The 19,433-nt window shown below is 42.1% G+C and overlaps 2 protein-coding genes across 8 annotated transcripts in view; both read right to left on the minus strand.

Moving 5' to 3' along the window:
- Positions 1-1,160: 1,160 nt before the first annotated feature.
- smarcb1a (SWI/SNF related BAF chromatin remodeling complex subunit B1a) lies at positions 1,161-8,910 on the minus strand. The gene is made up of 9 exons (XM_004555711.3): positions 8,753-8,910; positions 6,730-6,841; positions 6,139-6,268; positions 5,255-5,392; positions 4,466-4,593; positions 4,214-4,380; positions 3,940-4,130; positions 2,221-2,352; positions 1,161-1,650 (listed from the first exon to the last, which is right to left on the minus strand). Exons 1-9 carry the CDS (start codon positions 8,834-8,836, stop codon positions 1,611-1,613), a joined length of 1,122 nt encoding a protein of 373 aa, XP_004555768.1. The 5' UTR covers positions 8,837-8,910; the 3' UTR covers positions 1,161-1,610.
- A 941-nt stretch (positions 8,911-9,851) lies between these two features.
- The window catches only part of LOC101479161 (ral guanine nucleotide dissociation stimulator), an 85,731-nt gene continuing 76,149 nt past the window's right edge, over positions 9,852-19,433 (minus strand). For all 7 annotated transcript variants that reach the window (XM_004555709.5, XM_004555707.5, XM_004555710.6 and 4 more), the window contains exons 9-18: positions 18,723-18,800; positions 18,263-18,349; positions 18,118-18,150; positions 17,893-18,014; positions 17,210-17,305; positions 16,921-17,125; positions 15,992-16,066; positions 15,347-15,613; positions 15,113-15,227; positions 9,852-14,786 (exon numbers count right to left, since the gene is read on the minus strand). In XM_004555709.5, coding sequence (XP_004555766.1) covers positions 14,611-14,786; positions 15,113-15,227; positions 15,347-15,613; positions 15,992-16,066; positions 16,921-17,125; positions 17,210-17,305; positions 17,893-18,014; positions 18,118-18,150; positions 18,263-18,349; positions 18,723-18,800 — 1,254 coding nt within the window. In that variant the 3' untranslated portion in view covers positions 9,852-14,610. The remainder of the gene's footprint in view (positions 14,787-15,112; positions 15,228-15,346; positions 15,614-15,991; positions 16,067-16,920; positions 17,126-17,209; positions 17,306-17,892; positions 18,015-18,117; positions 18,151-18,262; positions 18,350-18,722; positions 18,801-19,433) is intronic.

A 19,433-nucleotide genomic window follows, 5' to 3' on the forward strand; every position in this document is an offset into this window, starting at 1 on the left:
GATCAGGGGTGTCGCACGCATTTAGGCCACATACAGCCTCATTCCTTTTTAAGGCCAGGTAAAACAAATGCATACGAGGAAAAGCTGTAAAACTTTAAATAAAGCCAGAAGTTAAAAATCTATGCACTCTTTCATATTTTCCAAAGCCGCTCAGTGGGCCGGACTGGCGTCTTTGACAGTTAGATTCTGTTCCCCAGTCCTTATGTTTGACACCCCTTTAGCAGGCTGGTTCTGGCCCCTGTCAAATCTGTAATTTGAACTGTGGAGCATCTTGATTTTGACCTCCTGCTTTCGTTTTATTAAGCAGATGTGTAATCTCAGGTGAGGACGAAGTGAAAGGAGCAGGACTGACCCGTAACTCTGCTCTCTGCTTTCCTGCTGCTGCCTGACTGAACTGCCGACGGCCTGAAAGCCGCCTGCACACGCTGCACTTTCACCCACCGCCTTTGTGACTCAAACACTGGGAACAAAATGGAAACTGCTTAGCACAACAACACAGCAACCAGCCTCAGTGGGACCCCGACAACAAAACAAGCACTTCATCATCTTGTGCAACAGTGCTGCTCGTAAGTATCAAGTCAGGGGTCAGACTGTTTTTTGGTTTGAATTTTGTGTTTACAGTAGGGTTTTTTTTTTAAGCTTTCCACATGAAAGGACATTTGGGGAATAATTCAGAAATCTCCAAATTAATTTTTTAAATTGAATTTTATGGGTTTTTTTGGATAGAAACTCCAAACATTAAGTGTTACATAGATAATCTTCTATGTTATGCAGCCGTCCTGGCTGGACAAGCCCACGACCATCTAGGAGAGGCCTTAAAACCATGACTGGAAAACATTTAAGCTACAGTCAATTTGAACTGATTGATAGGGAATTTTTTAGGAATTATTTTTTTGGGGGGGGGGAGACTGGCACCATTTGGCTCCTTTTACCCTGAAATTCTCCAACAGAGAGCATGCAGAACCCACAGAGCCACAATAAAGACATAAATGAGAAGCATGTTGACTTTTTAAACAAGCTGTAATGATCCTTTAAATGATCGCTCGCTCCATCTTTTTAAGGAGACTCAATTAAAGCCGATGCCTGGGAAATTTCAGCTTTATATAAACCTACAACAAAATAACTTGATTTAATAGCAATAACAGCAGCAAACTCACTGATAAACTAAACAGAATACCAAGTGCTTTATTGTTTTTTGTCTTTTTTATTACTATTTTTTAAGAATTATTAAAATGTACAAAAAAAGACAACAAACACAACATAATATATTATCTGAGACTGGTGTGTGTGTTTCCCTCCCTCTGTGGTCAGGTAAAGACAGTCAGTGGTCAAAGTGAGAGAGCAGCTTCTCCACGCTGAGTGTCAAAGGGAAACACAAAGGAGGCGAATTTCCTACCAGGGTCTTTGCCAAACTGAACAGAATTATCAATATTAATCATAAAAAAAATAACAACAACATGGGGAACAGCTGACGGAGGTCCGGGCAGAGCAGGAAAACCCTCCATCCTGTGACGGAGGAGCTTCTTCACGGCCGATGTTGCAAACCGAGATGATGTCATACTGCGATGGTATGAGCGCTGTTCCAGTAGGGGGCACCAGTGCTGCTTTGTTTACCACGCAGGAGCCGTGTTCGCGAGTCGCCTCATTCGCCTGTGCAGCAAAGAAGAACAGAGCATCAGTAGAGGTATCCAAAAAGGTTTTTTGTTTAATCCACACTTCTTTTTCTCAAAACAGAGAAATAAAATATTCACATTTAGAATAATTTGGCTGAAATTTAACCATCGGTGAAAAGTCTTTCAAGCAAGACACACGAAGACAAACGTGAGGGTTAAAGCGACCTTGTATTCATGTAAGAAACCACCATTAAAAGCTGGGACCGTTAACGGCTGCAAGATATTCTTGTAAAAAATAAATAAATAAATACTAGCATTTAACCTTTGCTTAGTTTTAATGGAAAAACTACGCTCAACATCAGGACTTCTGATTCCTCTCTGGATCATTTGGTGTTTTTTTCAGGCTGATGCTGGCCAACGTCAGCCTGCATGATAACAGGGACAGAATCCAAACTATCGAATGTAGTGATGTCTCGTTTTCAGTTCATGAGGTTGGATCATTCATCCACGTTCTGGAGTTTATTTGATTAAGTTTATCAGCCGACTCCTTTTTTTTTTTTCTCTCCAGCTAATCAAATAATGATTTAAAATAACAGGCCACACCCACCTTGTGTTTCTGTCCTGGTCTCTGATCTTCTTCTCCATCTCTGCGTCTGTCAGCGTCTCCAGCAGGGGGCACCACTGGTCAGCATCACCTGTGTTTCTGATTGCTATCTCCACTGTGGGCAGAGGGTTTTCACTGCAAAAGAAAAACCAACAGAGACTTTAATTCAGTTTCCTTTACTACAACGACCGCTTCCTGCTGCAGCTCACACTGTGATGTCATTGAGTTTAAATGTTTTCCAGTCATGAGGTTCAAAGACGAGTACCGGACACAGTTTCCGTTACACCAACTAAATACAGTTTTCTGCAGCTACGATGTTTGTCATGTTTTTGATCATGAAACAAATAACATTCCTGACTTTGCAGATATTTTAAAAACATCACAAGAAGTCGAAAACTGATGTAGAAACAAGCAGAAGATGAGGCACCGAAACGGCCTGAACTCATGTTTTTGTAACTGCTGACCGCCGTCGTGAGCAACCACTGGCAGAAGCAGCTCGTTACCACACTCCCTGATGCTGAACTCTGTTCAGTGTGACTCTTCTTTGCACTGTTTGCAGTGAAAACACTTCATCAATCACTCTTCGTTGCCATGAAAGAAGCAGCAAAACAAACGGTCCTAAAGTAGTTCTTCCACAGCTGAAGTCCAGCTGTGACAGAGATCAGCGCTGCCGTCTGGGTTTCAAACATTTCATCACTTCTCGTCTGACGGCAGCAGACAGGCGGCGACATTTCAGCCGAGGGCAGAGGAAATGCACCCACCCAAAGAGACCCGAATCCAAAACCCTTCCACTTCTGACCGGTCAAAGGTCGCAGCCAGATGGCCACTGCACCAACAGCAAACACACACCCAAAAATTTCAACACTATCTGCTGCTCTGGGTTTCTGCAAGCTCAGAGTTTAACTAAAGACTTTCAAATATCAGAAAATAAATGTAATACTTGTAAAGATGACAACTCATGAAATTACCCAGTAAGTGCACATCGTTGCTGTGCAGGGTTCCTAGCATTCAACTGCACGAAATAACACTGTTGAAAGGGTACGCATACATTTTGGCTACGAGCTGCAGGCAGCCTGGATACCACATTATCAAGGAAGTCCTCAATTTCACGTGTCAGTGTTTGGGGGAATTTTGTTCACTGCTCCTCTGGATTTAAGGAAACTGTCAGGAGGTCATAAAATGACACTACAGCCTATAACATCATGTTAATGTTTTTCCCATAACTTGTATTAAATGACATACCAATTACATTTTGAAGGAAAGGTGCCGTTTTATCAGCTCACTATAGTCTTTTCAGCTTTATATTATGTTTTCTGCACATTTCCACCTCTATATTTTTTATCCTTTGACTTAACTACAGCAGCTTTGCATGAGTCACATACTGACTCAGTCTGAAGCCTCACAGGGGATACTTATACATACCTCAGGGTTCTGTAAGTAATTAATACGTAAAGAAAGGCATATCCTTATCTCCTGAACTGGATTGAAATCATCTTTAAATCCAAGTCGGGTGAATTGGCGTTTACAACATTTAGCTTTCAATGAAGGCTCTGTGATGAAACGCCGCACATCCTCAGCTCATGGATGCGTAATGTTCAGCAGAATAAAATCATTTTATCAAACTATTAGACAGATATTTATTAAATACCAAAACTAATTATTTCTCCAACAAATCTTCTGTTCCTTTCTCGCCTTGCTTAGACTGCCTCTGTGATCCCGTACCTGAAGGCGTACGTCCTCTGGTGCCAGCTCAGCTGACCGCGGATGCTGTAGGCGATGGTAGTGACAAACTCCCCGCCGAGGCCGAGCTCAGAGCAAAGCTTCAGGGCAAACTTCTCTGGAGAGTTCTCCCTCTCAGACATGTCCCACTCAAACTGGTCCACCAGAGAGATGTTCCCAACGTGGATGTTAAGCTGGAACAAGAAGAGAAGAAGACTGGGTAAACTTTTCTGTGCTACAGGTATGAACACGTCCGTTTACGTGGAGTGAGCATCACCTTGATGATCACCCTCTGGTCCGTCTGGTCCTCCAGGAGGCTGTCTGTCGGATAAGACTCGATCTGCTGTCGGATGGCGGAGGCGATGGCGGGGACGAAGGCCAGCGGGTTGAGGTCCAAGTCGTCACACAGGATCTCAGCGAACATCTCGGGTGAAATGAGCTTCTCTGTAAATTCCAGGAAAGGAGAACAAGTTTATAGTCTCGTGCTGACTTACTAAATTTCCAAGCTGAGAGGATGTGGTGACGTTACCGTTCATATTCCAGGTGAACGCATCCCTGAGCTTCTGCCCCTCAATCTCCATGTCCAGGCGGATCGGAACGAGGACTTCGGACTGAGTGGCATTTTCATGGATCACTGCTGGATCGTGGTCATCAAAGCTGGGAAAGAACCACCCCAAGAAATAAGAAATTATAACCAAAGAAAATAAAAATCAACAGTTAAATATCCGGATGGTCTGAAAGATATAAATGATAGATTTTATTTTTAAACATAAAACTTTTATCTGTAAGTTAGTCTTTGCTCTAAAATTTAGTTCGTTAGATCTGCTTCTGTGTGCAACGACATTAAGCACTGAAGATGCAAATTCAATATTATTAGAAATTATTCATAACAGATATTAAAATAAAACCTTTTCATTAAATATAACAAAACTTTAAACAGAAAAATCACCCTTCTTATCCTTGCTAAAAGAGAAGATGTGTTGCTCTTTTCATCAATCGGCACAAGTCAAATGTACCAAAAATAAAAAGAAATGCATGTTTTCACTTTATTGGAAATACATTATTTAAAATCTGTTTTAATCTGCCTCACAATTATTTATTTGTGTTTATTTATGTTCCTTTTTAAATGACCTGTATTTGACAGATACAATCAAAGATATTAAGAAGGAATCCCATTATTATTATTATTATTATTAAAACATAGAAACTTTAGCCAGAGATCCACAGTATAACATCTTCTACTGGAGAGAATGTGTGTTGATTTTCGTGCACTCCAATACTAAATGCTCTTCAGTCTCTCCAACAGCTCGATGCTCACCACAGGGGGAAGGTCCTCTTCTTGTCCCGGCCCAGTCGGCTGCGGTTGATGGTGGTGGAGCAGGGCACGGCGTCCAGATGATGGGAACTGTTGGGCAGCGTGGGAACCCACTGACTGTTCCTCTTTGCCTTCTGTTCCCTGGCGGGAGACAAACACAGAGAGATTAGGATCTAAAGTAAATAAAGTGCGATGTTATGTATTTAATGGAGTCTCTGGAATTGACTCCTATCCGGGAGGCCTGGAAAGGGTTAGCCTAAATGGAGCTTTAGGACTCGACTGTCCTTGAGGCCTTTTAGCAGACAAAACAAATGACAGCTCTAGCTCCTTGTTGACTAGATTTTCTTATCTGCAGGGTTGAGGCAGGAGGAGGTGTATGAAACTCTGTAAGAGCACAGCTTCACAAGTGGATCAGCATACCTGGTGCAGCACATCTTTATAAAAACGCAGCAAAAACCAGTGAAAAAGCTAATATGACAGAAGTGCCAGCACTTCCTCTAACAGCCACTTTAGGATGGCTTCAAAAGTGAGTCAGTCAAAGGATTATCATGTTAAAAGAATAAGCTAGCATGTTTACAGCCAGTGTTCTCGGTCTCTCCGGATAGTTTCTCCTCCTGTTTGTAAGGGTAGTCTCTGAACTGGACCGCTCTCCTCTCCTCTTTTAATGCAATTGTTTGTTGTTTCCTTAATAGATATTAAGGTGTTATTTACACATTTATGTATTTACGTCCACACGATTCACCCAAAACATAATCTATATTTTTGTGTTATTATCTACGTGACTGAAAACAGATCTCTCATCTCTAACAAATAAATAACTAAAATTATAATGACACACAGTAGGGGATGTTGTCCTGTTTTGTAAATTTTATAAGTAATGGGGGTACCTGAGGTAGGCGGGAGGCTCAGTGCTGATAGAAACCGCTTTGTACTTTTCGTCATTTCCTTCAAGAATCTCCTCGACCTCAGAAGCCTTCAGCAGGGTCACGCTGGTGGCCAGCTGAGTGTAGCCATGGTCTGAATGAGAAGAAAGAGGTCGTTCAAATCAACAAAGAAGCAGCAGCCAATGAACTGAAGGTGAGATTGAGCGGAACAAATAAAACAATGTGTCAGATTACATAACCTTCACCACATCTGTAAATAAAAAAAGATTACAATCTGTAATTCTGCAAAAGCAAACAGATGAACATGAACACTTGTGACATTTAAATGAGTTATTGTTGGAAAACTGTCACAAATCCTTTTGTGGGCAAAATCACATTCAATGCAAGAAAGATTAAATGACATAAGTGTCACTTTATTTCAGTTTAGACAAATTATGAGTGCTGTGAGAAAAAAATAAAATGTAAGCAGAAGTTCAGCTTGGTTGACTCAGACTCTTTGTGTTCTACCTCTTCAGTGCCCCCTGCTGGACTGCAAGCAATTTCTGTATAAATCTGGAAAGACCCTCAGAGGAAACCGAGCTTTTCTCTACTGACCGTGTGATGACTCCACGATTTTCTTTCGTTCTTCTACCGACGCCAGTTTTCTCCATAATGACGGGTACCTTTTATACAAGGAGCCTCTAAACATGCGAAGGTAGTTTCCCACCTGGACAAACAAAGACATGGACAAGGCGATCATGAAGAGAATCTCAATAACAAGTTTTCACATTTAGGTAATTTCTTACTATAAAAAAAAGAAGTTTTTGTATTGTAGTGCATTTTGTATATTTTATACTTTTTATGGGGAATATATTATGCCCTGCCCTTATATCGGGTTGTTCATATGCCAGAGTAACGCCAAACCAAAAGAGATTCAGGTCTCATTATTGCTGAACAGTGCAAAAGTAAATATAGCAGCAGGAAATGGACTGTTTCGATTTATTCTCCAACCAGAAACCACAGGTAGAAATAATGATGCTCTCTCACTCTGCATAACACTGGGGTGTATATGTATGTTATTGGGATTTGTAATGGCATGCTTCCTACTTCTACAGATGTTTTTATTTTTATTTTTTTTATTTATAAACAGGAATTGGCTCATTTCTGTGTGCCAGAACCTAAAAGGAAGTGTAAAACACAGGAAGGCAGCAATATGGTGATATAAGGTATTGACAACTAATACACTTTTTGCATTCAAATAATTTAAAACCATTGTTAAATTAACCAACAATATGTTGGTTAATGGCTAACAAAGGAATAGATAACAGAGACTGTCTTGATGCATGCTCAATCATCCAGTAAATCCCAAAAGGTTGATTCTGTTCAACTGGACGTAGCGTTTTCAGTGGGAGAAACATTTCGTCACTCACCTCACAGCCCATTGGTCATTCAGTGGGCTATTGTGCAAATGTGCTGTTTATACGTTTGGGGAAACCTGCAGTCAGCTGAGACTGAAGAAGTCACTTGGATGAGTGACAAAACATTTCTCCAACTAAAAACACTACGTCCAGATGAACAGAATCAACCTTTTGAGACATAACAGAGACAGTATTCGTTTGATAAACACAATTTTTTCTCAGCAACAGATTCCTTCAACCTCGCTGTCTGAGGGAACGCTACAGGAGGTCATTCCTTCCTGCTGCTAACAGACATATGGACAACTCAATTTCCCTCTGGGATTAATAAAGTCTCTGATTCTCATTGTGAAATGCAATCATTAATAAATGAAATGACAGCCCCATTCTGTCATTTTAGTCACCAAACTGTCATGATCCCTAAATATGTAAATATTAAATTCAATCAGGACTATTGATTGACTGACAATTAGTAGTTACACCATTTCTCTGGATATTTTTTTGTCATTTCTACCCTCCATTTGTGCCAGGAAAACAAATATGCATTATCAACAGCTGCTTTTTTTCCAGCCTACAATGTGCATGTTAAAGACACGTTTTTAAAGGCCTTGTTTCATGAATGCAGAAAAATCTTAAGCTTCCAGAACAAACTTGCAACTGTTCATGAAGATGTTTCTAGCTAAAAGCTGGAAAGGTAGGATGTAGGAAAAGTACTGGAAAACACCTGCCCTGCCAACAATGAGCCCTACAATTTTACAACGGTGCGACGTTCATTTAAGCTACGTAACTCCGAACAGACCAACAAACCCGTAAGAACACTGTGAAGTGTCAGGTGATACACCATCTTGAATTACAGACCCAGAAACGACACAAATCGAGTAAAATTATCTCTTTTGTTATATTAAACACCGCTAACTACCCAGCTGATTACTAGCAGTTCGGGAGCAGAAACCGAGCAAACATCCGGGTGCAAGTTTTCAAGTTAAATGTCAATCTGAAACACCAGAACATAGGTGGACTTTCTTCCCCGGTGGTAAGGTTCTAAAATTATTTAGCAACAGATCTGAAATCAATGAATGAGCTTCAGCGCTACTGGCGTCGTTAGCTAAACTATGCTAGGCTAAGATAAGCTAACGGATTGGTCACCAGATTAAACGAGGCATTATCCGTTCAAACACGTATATATTTACAACAACAGACTGTCGAATACGTTAAATACTGACCTCCGATCCGATCATGTAATAGTCTCCATCCTCCTCGAGCTGAAATTTTACCGGTTTTTGTCCAAACGTTTTGCTCAGCGCCATACTGAAATAACAAAGCTCTGTGCCACTGCGCAGGCGCACGTGACGACGAGCTCGTTCTGTCCCAGTTAGATGACGTAGAACATACGCGTCGAGCAGCCTATTTGAATTGTTTTTATGTTTAGTGAGACAATTTAAACAGCTCTGTTTAGGTGTCACCGCATCGAAAATCATCCCAAAAAACACTAAAATAAATGAAATAATAATTTTCCATTGACATGCTATGAAAATGCTACATTTTACAAAAGAAGACCCTAAATATGACCATGGTAATAATCATACCTCCTGTATCTTACACAGGAGTTCATGTTTAGCATTTTTGAGTGTGTTAAACAGCTTTATGACATCAGTCTATGATTTCCAGTTTGAGATGACACATGTAGAAAGCACTCAGGTGCGTCTCATCAAAGAGGACACAAACACCTCATACTAGCTGTCAGCATGGTGGTGGAGGGCTAATGACTTAGGCTAGTTTTGCTACCACGAGCCCAGGGCCCCTTACAGTCTTTGAGTCAACCATTAACTCCTCTGTATGAAATGCCATCTTTGCACAGCAGCAAATTTACAACACAATGGCTGAAAAAGGAAAGAATCAAGGGGTGGCAATGGCTCAGGCCACACCTCAACCTGACTGAAATGCTGTGGTGGGAACTTAAGAAAGTTATAAAAAAGAGCGGGCCAAAATTCCTTCACAATGTGAGAGATGGATAGTCATTTAGGAGATAAGGTCTTAAAGTTATCGCTGCTACAGGTGGTTCTACAAGTTACTGAAGTTTTTCCACACAGTGCTTCTAGATTTTGGCTTCATTATTGTTAAATAGAATTTGACATGATGTAATATGTTGGTCATCAAAAGCTCTGTTTACCTCAAGTTTAATACCCAGTAAGGGCCAGATCAGTTTTATGTTCCGATACCTAAAAATCGGATGTACTGTTTTAAAAAAAACAAACCACAGAAATCATGAAAGTTTATAGAGGTTTTCCTTAAAAATAAGCACAAAAGAGACACAGAAAGTCCTTTTACTTTTATAAACTTAATGTTTATTCATATATACATGAATATATTAATCTATAACCAAGAAAGGAGAGAATGTACAATGCAAAACAAAATCTTTATATACAAATTAATAAATAAACAAAGACAATCAAGGACAGTTTCTGTTTTCTACACAGGTTTTGTGTTCTTGGGGAAAGTAAAACAAAGAAGCAGTTAGAAAAAGTTCTGAAATCTTTTTGTTAAAATGGGAAATGGCACCCGAGCACAGTTCAGGGAACAAAATAAAAGAATTAAAATACACACACACACACACACACACACACACACACACACACACACACACAAGCTGGTTTCCAGTTTGTTGTATTTTTTCTCCTTGTAAACGCAGCCTTTTTTCTTTTTTTTGTTCAAACTCGCACAGAATCAGGTCAAATCACAAAAAGGTATGTCACTGTCAGCACGGGCTACAACGAAACACAGACTGGTCCATCACGTCAACCTCACCAGCACAGAAATGCTCGCAGGGTCAGGAAATTTGACACAAAGGTCCGCGCACTTACACAAAGAGATGGAGCTGCTGCAGAAAACCTGCTTTCCGATTACTCCAAACATCCAGAAAAAACAGGACTCAAAGTGTGAAAGTTTCGTTCCAACCAAACAGTACAGAGAAGGAACTGATGCTGCATTCAGGTCACGTTTGGAAAAGTGAAACTCTAAGGCTGGGGATGTTCTGTTTTGCTTATTGTCAGCCGAATGTGGATTTATGTGAAGGGGGAAATGGTTCAGAAGCAGACTAACGCTTGGACGTTTTGATCTTTTCAGTGATAGATGTTGACAGTAAGACAAATAGTGATTATAACACAGCCTTATTGTTTATAAAAATGATTGTTTTTGTCAGATTTGTTCTCTCATTTATATTTATGTAATCAATTACTGACATGTAGGAGACAAAACTATTTTTCACAGAAATAGCATGAAATTTTCAAGGTCCTGTTGTGTAAAGAGGAAGGGAGAAGGCTGCATGCTGCACTGATTGGCTTGGATGATATCACAACAATATGTTGGTTAGCACCATTGCCTCACAGCAACAAGGTCCTGGGTTTGAATCCACTGACCGGCCAGACCCTGTGCCTTCGTGGGCTCTCTACGGGTACTCTGGCTTTCTCCCACTGTTTGCATGTTCAGTTAATTGGTGTCTCTAAATTGGCTGCAGGTGCAACTGTGAGCGTCAATGATTATCCATCTGTTAGCCGACAAACTGGCGACCAGCCCAGGGTGTACCCCGTCTCCCCCTCTATGTTAGCTGCGATAGGCTCCAGCGACCCTGATAGATAACCAGAAAAGAATGGATAAAAATCCCAACAGCATGAGGTAAAAAAGAACAGATGCTGCTGTGACTATGCTGAGTTGAGGCCATGGAACACATGAAAATGCCATCAGACGCAGTCTACGAGTGAAATATTCAAATATATGTTGCTAGTTTTGGTTTTAGAAGAAGCTGTGTGTACTATTTTCCTCTAGGAAGTTGAGGCTAAAGAGGGTAAGACTTCAAACTTGAGGTCAGGTCAGCTCACTAATAAAGTGTAAGCGGGTCCTCTGCAAGTTACAAACTGCTTAGATGAAAGAAAAGTGGCAAAACTGCAGTTCCTTTATTGGCCACTTGGGGCTGACCCAATTTCACCCGCATAGAAATGCCAGTTTTGTAGCTGTTTTCATTACTAGAAATTGGTCATAAGATCTCAAAGTCTGGTGTGACACGTCGTGTAATCCAGCCTGTGATGTTTGGTTGGAAAAAAAGATTCAGACATGCCAAACAAAGATTTTAAAACATGAAAAACATTTTCATGAAAGTGCAGTTTTTACGTCAGCGCCTGACAAACACGTCTGCTTCAAGTTTCTCGGACAACAGTCTCCACAGGGAAATGGGTCAACACATTTTTTTTTTTTTTTTCCATAGTGTTCTCCCCTTTTTTTCTTCTAGAAAACAACAGTAAACAAACAAACTGAAAAGGCAGAGGACCCGTCTGTTCAACCTTTTTCTGTCTTTACATGTTTTGTTTTGTTTTTTTTGGCACATGTAGGGTCAAGCCTGCCGCCTTTGCTGCTCGCCTGAGAGATGAGCAAAGGGCGGATGTTCACTAAGACATCATTAGAAGGGAATGAGACGTTTGGGTTCACAGTGCTCGACAGGACGCGCCGATCAACAGGCAGAGAGGGCAGAGTGAAAGGGTCGAAGGTCACAGTGTTCAACAGCGAAGGATTTCACGCCACAGCGGTAACAAACAACACCCACGACAGCCGGACGCCGTGCCTCCAGCTCATCATCACCATATTGCTATCACTCTTTTCTTTTTTAACAGGCGTTTCATTCATTTGATCGTTTGTACGTGACCTTCATGCAGATGAAAAAACAAACAAAAAAGGCAAAACATGGTCGCAGCACAGGCCAGATGATTTGTTGTTGTGGCGATATTAATAACACATCAGGAAAAAGTCCAACCTCAGATTTTAGCGTGTTTCCGATGACTTAATCTTTTTTTTTTTTAATTTCCCATTTCCTCCACTTCCCAGAATGCTTTGCAACAGATTTTGATGTTTTCTTTTCACCAGTGTGAAAGAAGACAGACATACTCTGATGTCATTTATTGTATCTAATGGCCAGCAGTGGGCGACGCCTGCAGCTGCAAATAGACTTCTATTACAGAAAATGACCACACTACTCACATGACCTATGACCTCAGGAAACAGTTTCCTCTTAAGTTTATGGTCTCAATTGTTAGATTCAAGTATTAGTGCATATAATATTGTGTAAGTCTTTGGAAACCATGGTCCCCATTAGAGGTGGTTGTCATTCCCTAGCCTATGACGGTGTCTCTTAGTCGCTCAGCTGATTCACCCCCTGCTACTGATGGCTCGTTACAGTGGGTATGTCCATCTTTAGTATACAGTTTATGTTTATCACCTCTGCACCGCTTTGTATTAGATCTGGCAAATGTTCTTGGTTAAGCCACATTAGTCTGGCATCGGTTTAGCTGTGATCAGATGTGTTTCTGCTGTAAGAAACAACTCAGTTTTGTCATTTAGCACCTGCGGAAATGAAGGAAATACCAACCACAAATATTTGAAGCAAGTCACCAAAAATTGCTTGTTAAAAAACCAGCGCTGAGTGTGTTTAAGGTTGGATTTTTACCTTTAAAGAAACAGAGAGCATAAAGAGAAGAGTTTGTTCCCCTGTGTTCAGTCTGGCAGTGTCACCGTCTTTTGCCTGGGCGCCTACGCACGAAACATTCAGGAGCTCTTCTGTACGCTAACAGGAACAGAGAACCTAAAAATCACCCAAAGCTACTTTTTCCCCCCCACATGTGCTGTTAGTTAGAGCCCAGAGAGGAAAGACTCTGCTGCCATCACAGACACGTAAAAAACCACAGATGATACCGCAGCGCTCACCTGGCCCATCATGGCACATTTGGAAACTGATGGTTATGAAAGCCAAGCCGCCATGTTGGAAGCACAGCTAAAACAGAGAGTATCGACTCTACCGGGCAGAGCGGCCCTTTTTACTTATTATTTCTGTAATGCCTCGTGTCCCTCAGACGTTTCTGTGTTCCTACATGGCGGCTGGTGGTCAGGAGGAAGAGAAAAAACAAAAACGTGAGGTGCAGCTCATTATGACGTCTTCAGAAAGATAAGTAGCAGCACCATATCAAAGAGAGAGATGCAAACAAATGTACAAAGAGAAAAGAACAAAGCGTCGAGTCTGTTAACAAAATCTCGTGGTCCGTTTGAAAAGAATATACTGCACAGATGGTGTTAATCGATATATACACTCAGTTTTTTTGTGTCTTGTTCTCAGCTCATGTTTCTGTCCCACTCTGTGGCATCCTTCTCCATGTAGTGGTTACGATTCATTAATTAATAATAATAATAATAATAATAATAATAATAATAATAATAATAATAATAATAATAATAATAAAAAGAAAACAGTGGCATGTGATTCATGGCTGCGCCCACTGGTTTTGACACCACGTCTCTGTTTCAGGCCACGTGACCTTTTATTTTTGTGTATGTGTAACATGGCAGCGTTCAGGAGTTTATAGAGTCCAGATCTCTCCACGCTCGCGTCAGCGTCGCTGGTGTTAAAATGCTGAGGCGGCAGAGAGCGAAACCTTAAAGTGCTGCAGTCCTGCAGGCACTGTCGACATCAGGGACCACCGGGGCAAAAGCGGTGGCGGCGGTGCGCTTGAAACAAAAGCTCCCTGAAAAAGTAGAATCACATTCAGACACCTTTCTGTCCGTTAGTGTTTGCTCCACGCAGGAGGGTGCGAGCATGAAGACCGCAGAGTGATCACACAGGGACGAGGCTCTGCAACATGGTTTAAAAAAAAGCAGGAAAAAAAAAAGTGTTTTTGTCGAAGGTGCAGAAACGACTGATCTGACCAACTGATGTTAAGATGTAAACAGCTGTAAACGAAACGTAAAAGGACCGGGAGATCTGATGCTTTTCCATGAGCCGGCTGAAGCAGCCAACACGCCTCGTTTGTTTGTTCCTTTTAACGTCCTCTCAGGGTCCCGACGACGCGACAGTTAAGTGTTAAGGTGCTCCTCTGCTTCCCGAGGTGCGCTTGGTCGTTCCTCCTCTTGCGTGTCCAGTTTTTGTCTGAACAAAAACTCAAGCACCTGAGCAGAAGCTGACGAGTGGAGGCCAGAGAAGGTGATCGAGGAGGAGGAAGAGGGTGAGTGGAGGAGGAGGAGGAGGAGGAGGAGAGAGGAAGTCTCCTCAGAAAATCCCTTTGGCGATTTTCAGTCCCTTCTGTTTCATGCGAGGCAGCGTCGAACTGGCCACGTTCTTGGCCCGCATGGGCCGTGCCAAGCCGCGCTTTTTCAGCACAAAGTCATAGTTGGCAGTGGAGTTCATGGCGTAGAAGACGTTGGCGTTGTCCGGGATCCGGAGCTCTGAAAGAGAGAAGGTCAGAAAGAGAGAAGCAACAAGTGGTGATTAACGAGTTTAAGCAGTGTTATTCTCGGGGGACATGAAAGAAAATCAATTCTTTATCTTTCACCACATGAGAAACTGTAAATATATGCAAGTCAACACATCGGCCATTAAATTCATTTTAAATTAACAACAACTAAGACAAAACACATGTGTACTATTAATTACTCTCATATTTTTATGGAAGTTTTCACTGTGCATCAGGAACTTGTATCATAAAAGCAGCGTAATATTAAATTCACTGTTAAAAACCAATAATGAATACATGAAACAAAGAAATGATCACCTTTGTCCTCAGAGATTTTCTGCATCAGTTCGTAGTCCTCGGTCTTCTCTCGCTCCAGATTGTGTTTGATCATGGCCTTCCTGATCACCGCCGGAGTCTTGTCCTGACTCGTCACCTGAATCGCAGACAGAACATCAACATCTGTTCCTAACTATTAACCATCACTTTACACACAGAGAAAACTCTGACTTCACTGCCTCTTAAAAAGCCTGAAAGCTGTTTTTCTGCCCTCACCAGGATGCTCTTATACATGTTCCCGTTCTCCACGTCCAGGCTGACCCTGATGATGCAGCAGTCGTCCACCTGCTGGTTGTACAACGGCAGCGACAGAGTCGAGTAGTTCGACACAGCCGACACCGAGCGTTTGTGTGAGCGCGAGGCCGACAACGGGGTGGAGGAGGAGACGGAGGAGGAGGAGGCGCTGCTGGAGCCGGAGGCTGAACCAGAGCTCGAGCCCATCCCGGACGTGTCCAGAGACGACAGAGACGTACATTCCCAGAACTGAAAGGTTATCAGAGGGAGAGGTTGGTGGGAGAGGCTGAAAAATGAAGCCAATACTGAAGAAATAAAAACCTCATGCAGTTCCTCTAAAGATCACTTGCGGCTCCAAAAGCAAGTCAGTCCCCATCAATGCTTCATGTTAAAGTTTCCAACTTTACATGAACATGTTTACAGCTACAGTAAGCGATTCTGGTATCTGTAGCTAATTTTCTTCTTAATAATAAGGGGAATTATTATTGGACAATTATTACTGAGCAGGTTTGCAGCTTTCTAAATCGAGTACCCCACCCCACCCCACCCTGTCTGGTTTGCAGACAGTCATCCAAGCCATTTCAGGTTTTCAGTGTGAAATGAACAGAAAAACATAGCAGCCGTTACCGTTGAGGTTGTATCTGCAGCTGGAGCTTCTCTTCCCAGTGCTGAGACAGTTAGTTTCACCGAAGGAGTCGACGTCTGGAGGAGGACAAAGGAAAACAAAACAGAACCAGTCATCGCGCGGCCCCAGACCACTCTGACACGATGACAGCCATTATTTTTCTCCACACAGGACACAGAGATCACGCTCAAATAAACTGAACTTTAGGTGGGAACAAATGTGCTCTGTGAATAATCCCTGTGACTTAAGGACTTAAGCTCCCAGTGTGGCTGTGCGCTGGGAGTTTTTCTAAGTATAACACTGTGGAACTCACGTCTGTTTGTTGTAACTGTGAGTGATCACCAGGGGGCAGCGTGGGCTACTCTTACTCATGTTTGTAGAATTTCAGCAGTGAAGTCAAACCCAGCGTTAAACTACATGTTTATAATTCGTAGCGTTCATATCGTCTTGATTTTGAAGGCTAAACCTTGGTGTAGTCACAATGTCACACGACTTCAGTACAAATGACTACAGGTCCCACCCAGGCCTGGTTTTCTGTTCAGTTTCGGTGTGTTTTGGTCCCTTTTTTGATTTTACTGATTTTCTTTTTTGTGTTTACATTTTTCCATTGTCTAAAGTGTTTCCTTGTCTTTATTTACTTTTGTTTTGTGTGTGTTTGCCCTTCATTATCTGACTCTCCTTCTGCCCTGTTTTGAATTTCGGTTTTGTTTTCCCCGCTGAAGTTTTCTTGTAGTTTGTAGCAGTTAACATTGTCCAATAAAGGCTCGCCCTTTTGTATTCAGCCTGCTTCCCTGTCCTCCATTTGAGTCCTTCTTTCGAGTTTTATGCTCAAAGCAAAGACTTCAAACATGAGGAAACGTTTCCAGCAGATCCACTGTTGTTTTTTTCCCTCCTCACAAACAGCTGCTTAAAAATGTGCAGCTTTTTCTACCTTTCTCTCGTGTCCCTCCGGTGAGTCTGACAGGAAGCTGGCGTTCACATCCTCCAGGTCTGATCCGCTCGAGCTGACAGAGGTGACGCTGAGAGCGTCGCCGCTGTCCCCCCCTCCTCCTTGGTACGGCCTGTAGTGCGAGTGGTCGAAGGACTTGGAGTGAGAGCCTGCGGCACTGCTGCAACCGGCCTCCGTCAACTGTCGGCTGCAGATGACACCGTAACAGGAGGGTTATGAAAATAAGACTGGTGGTCAAGTTTAAAACAATGGTATTAACGCTGCGACTTACTCGCTCCAGCGCTTCATGATTCCTCCGTTCTTCTTGCCTCGGAGCGTGTTGCTCGCTGACTCTGACAGAGGCTCGATCTCACAGGACAGATTGTAGCTGCGGGAACAGGAGGGAGTCAGGACGGCAAGAGAGAAAATGGGAATTCAAAGACATAAACTCAAGGATGAGATAGGATAACACGGTTAGCACCGATAACACTGAGCTGGGTCATTACACCTGCAGATGTGTAAATTTGGTGGGTTTCACCACTGCTTCCATAAATAATTCTGTCATTTTTAATGGTTTTGTATTATTTTAAACCCCTCACCGCCTCCTCTGAAATGATATTTTCACCATTTTCATCAAAACGCAGATATTTTAATCCTGACGGCAAAACTGAGGACAAACTGAATAACCCACGCTTCATGCTGGCAGCCAGTGCTGTGAATCATTTCATAAACTCCTAAAAATCTTGGAACATGTGAACATTTCATGTGTTCCTGCCAAAACTTGAGGGTTTATATATATATATAAATATATATATTAGTTGTTTTTAAAGCACGGCACCAAGTTTTGTTAAATTCCCCTTTTCACTGTCAGAATTAAAGGATGACTGCAGATATCCAACCACCATCAAAATAACAGCCAGATTTCCTGCTTTCCTCCGGGGTCAGAGACAGAGGGAGGAGCCTGTGATGACTGACCTCTCTGCCTCGCTGTATTTGTCCACGCCGGCGAACCACTCCCTGAAGTGGCTGTCCTGAGTGAAATTGTAGTTGTTGGAGGCCAGCTGGAGCAGTTTGATCTGAGCGATCACCTCAAACTCCTGCAACAAGAGGGCAGAGCCGAAAAAAGGGTTTGACTTTGAGATTTGGACCGGCAGATTATTTTTGATGATGACTTCAAACAAACAAAAAGAAATAATTCACCTTTCTTCTCTTCTCGAAGTTAATCAGACCACCCTGAAAAAGAAAAGAAATTATTAGCAGTGATAGAAAATAAAAAATACAAACCCAGGAAGAGGGTTTAAAATCCAAAAATCATCACAGTAACGACTCCCATCTGACGTCTGACCTCAGTGTAATCCTTCATGGCAGTGTCCATCATCACCAGGTCCGTCAAGAAAGTCCCCAGGTAAGGGATCGTCCCCTGCATCACTCCCTGTTTACGGAACACGTGGAGATGAACATGCATTTAGAGTGCAAGTAACCATTTCTCTAGAACAACGTTATTTAAACCAGTGCTGCAGGAAAAATGTGATTTTCATCAGTAAGTAGTCCTGCAATCTGCAGGAGTTTAGGCTAATCACTGCTTGTTGAAATTTGTAAGAAAACTTCCAGAAAGCTAAATTTGAAGAGCAGCTGCCAATCCCCCATTCAAAATGTGATTGTACTCCTTAAGTGGATTTGATATAGAGTACTGGTTGCAGCAGATGTGCCTGTTAGCATAAGAAAAATAAGTAAATGGAGGCTGACTCAGCGCCTGAAGCAGTGCTTTGGTGGAAAAGCATCAAGCAGATAGCATGTGGTCTCACCAGGTCTCTCTGCTGCTGGTGTCTCCTCTGAGCGCGTTTAGGGTTGATTTCTAAAGTTGCAAACTTGGAGGTGCCCTCCTGCAGAATAAACAACACATGATAAGTTTTTCTGGATGCTAAAAATCACAAATGTGCAAAATAGAGGCCAAACACTAAAAATACCCAACCCTCCTTCCACCAAGGCGCAATAAGTGAGTTTTGCTCACTCACTTCTGCAGAAAAACAAACGTCCCCACAACAAACATCCCAGTGCTACATAATTCAACATCAGACACAGTTTATCCCATATTGTCTTCCTTTAAACGACTTCTGAATACACACATTTCTCCTGTAATACAGTTAGATTAATTTTTGTTGTGCGTTTCCCAAAACCACAAAATGACAGATAACACACTAAACAATAAAACATATATAAACTGAAAGAAAAATAATCATTCTGACTGACCCAGATCAAAATGCTCAGTTTTGGTCTTTTCTAAAATATAATGTTAGGCAACTTTGAACATAGCTGTAGTCGAGCTATAACATTTAAGATGCAGGTGTTTCAAATGTGGTCTTCAGTGACATCGCTTTAAAATGAGGCTCTGAAGCGAGGACGTCTCATTCCGCCTCGACTCCTTCTTCCTCATGCCTCGTCTTCGCCTCCTCCGCTCGTATCTCTCGTGGGAGGAACTGAGACCAGGGAGAGGAGTCGAGGACGTGCAATCCAGG

Source organism: Maylandia zebra, linkage group LG12 (assembly GCF_041146795.1).
Source record: "Maylandia zebra isolate NMK-2024a linkage group LG12, Mzebra_GT3a, whole genome shotgun sequence".
In the NCBI taxonomy this organism is placed as follows: Eukaryota; Metazoa; Chordata; class Actinopteri; order Cichliformes; family Cichlidae; genus Maylandia; species Maylandia zebra.

Bases quoted from the DNA above. Each gene is read 5' to 3' on its own strand.
- smarcb1a (XM_004555711.3), bottom strand. From the start codon at position 8,836: ATGGCGCTGAGCAAAACGTTTGGACAAAAACCGGTAAAATTTCAGCTC. The intron at 6,842-8,752 runs GTCAGTATTTAA...TTGTTTGTCCAG, and splicing joins ATTACATGATCGGATCGGAG to GTGGGAAACTACCTTCGCAT. The intron at 2,353-3,939 runs GTACGGGATCAC...TTTCTTTTGCAG, and splicing joins CAGAGGACGTACGCCTTCAG to TGAAAACCCTCTGCCCACAG.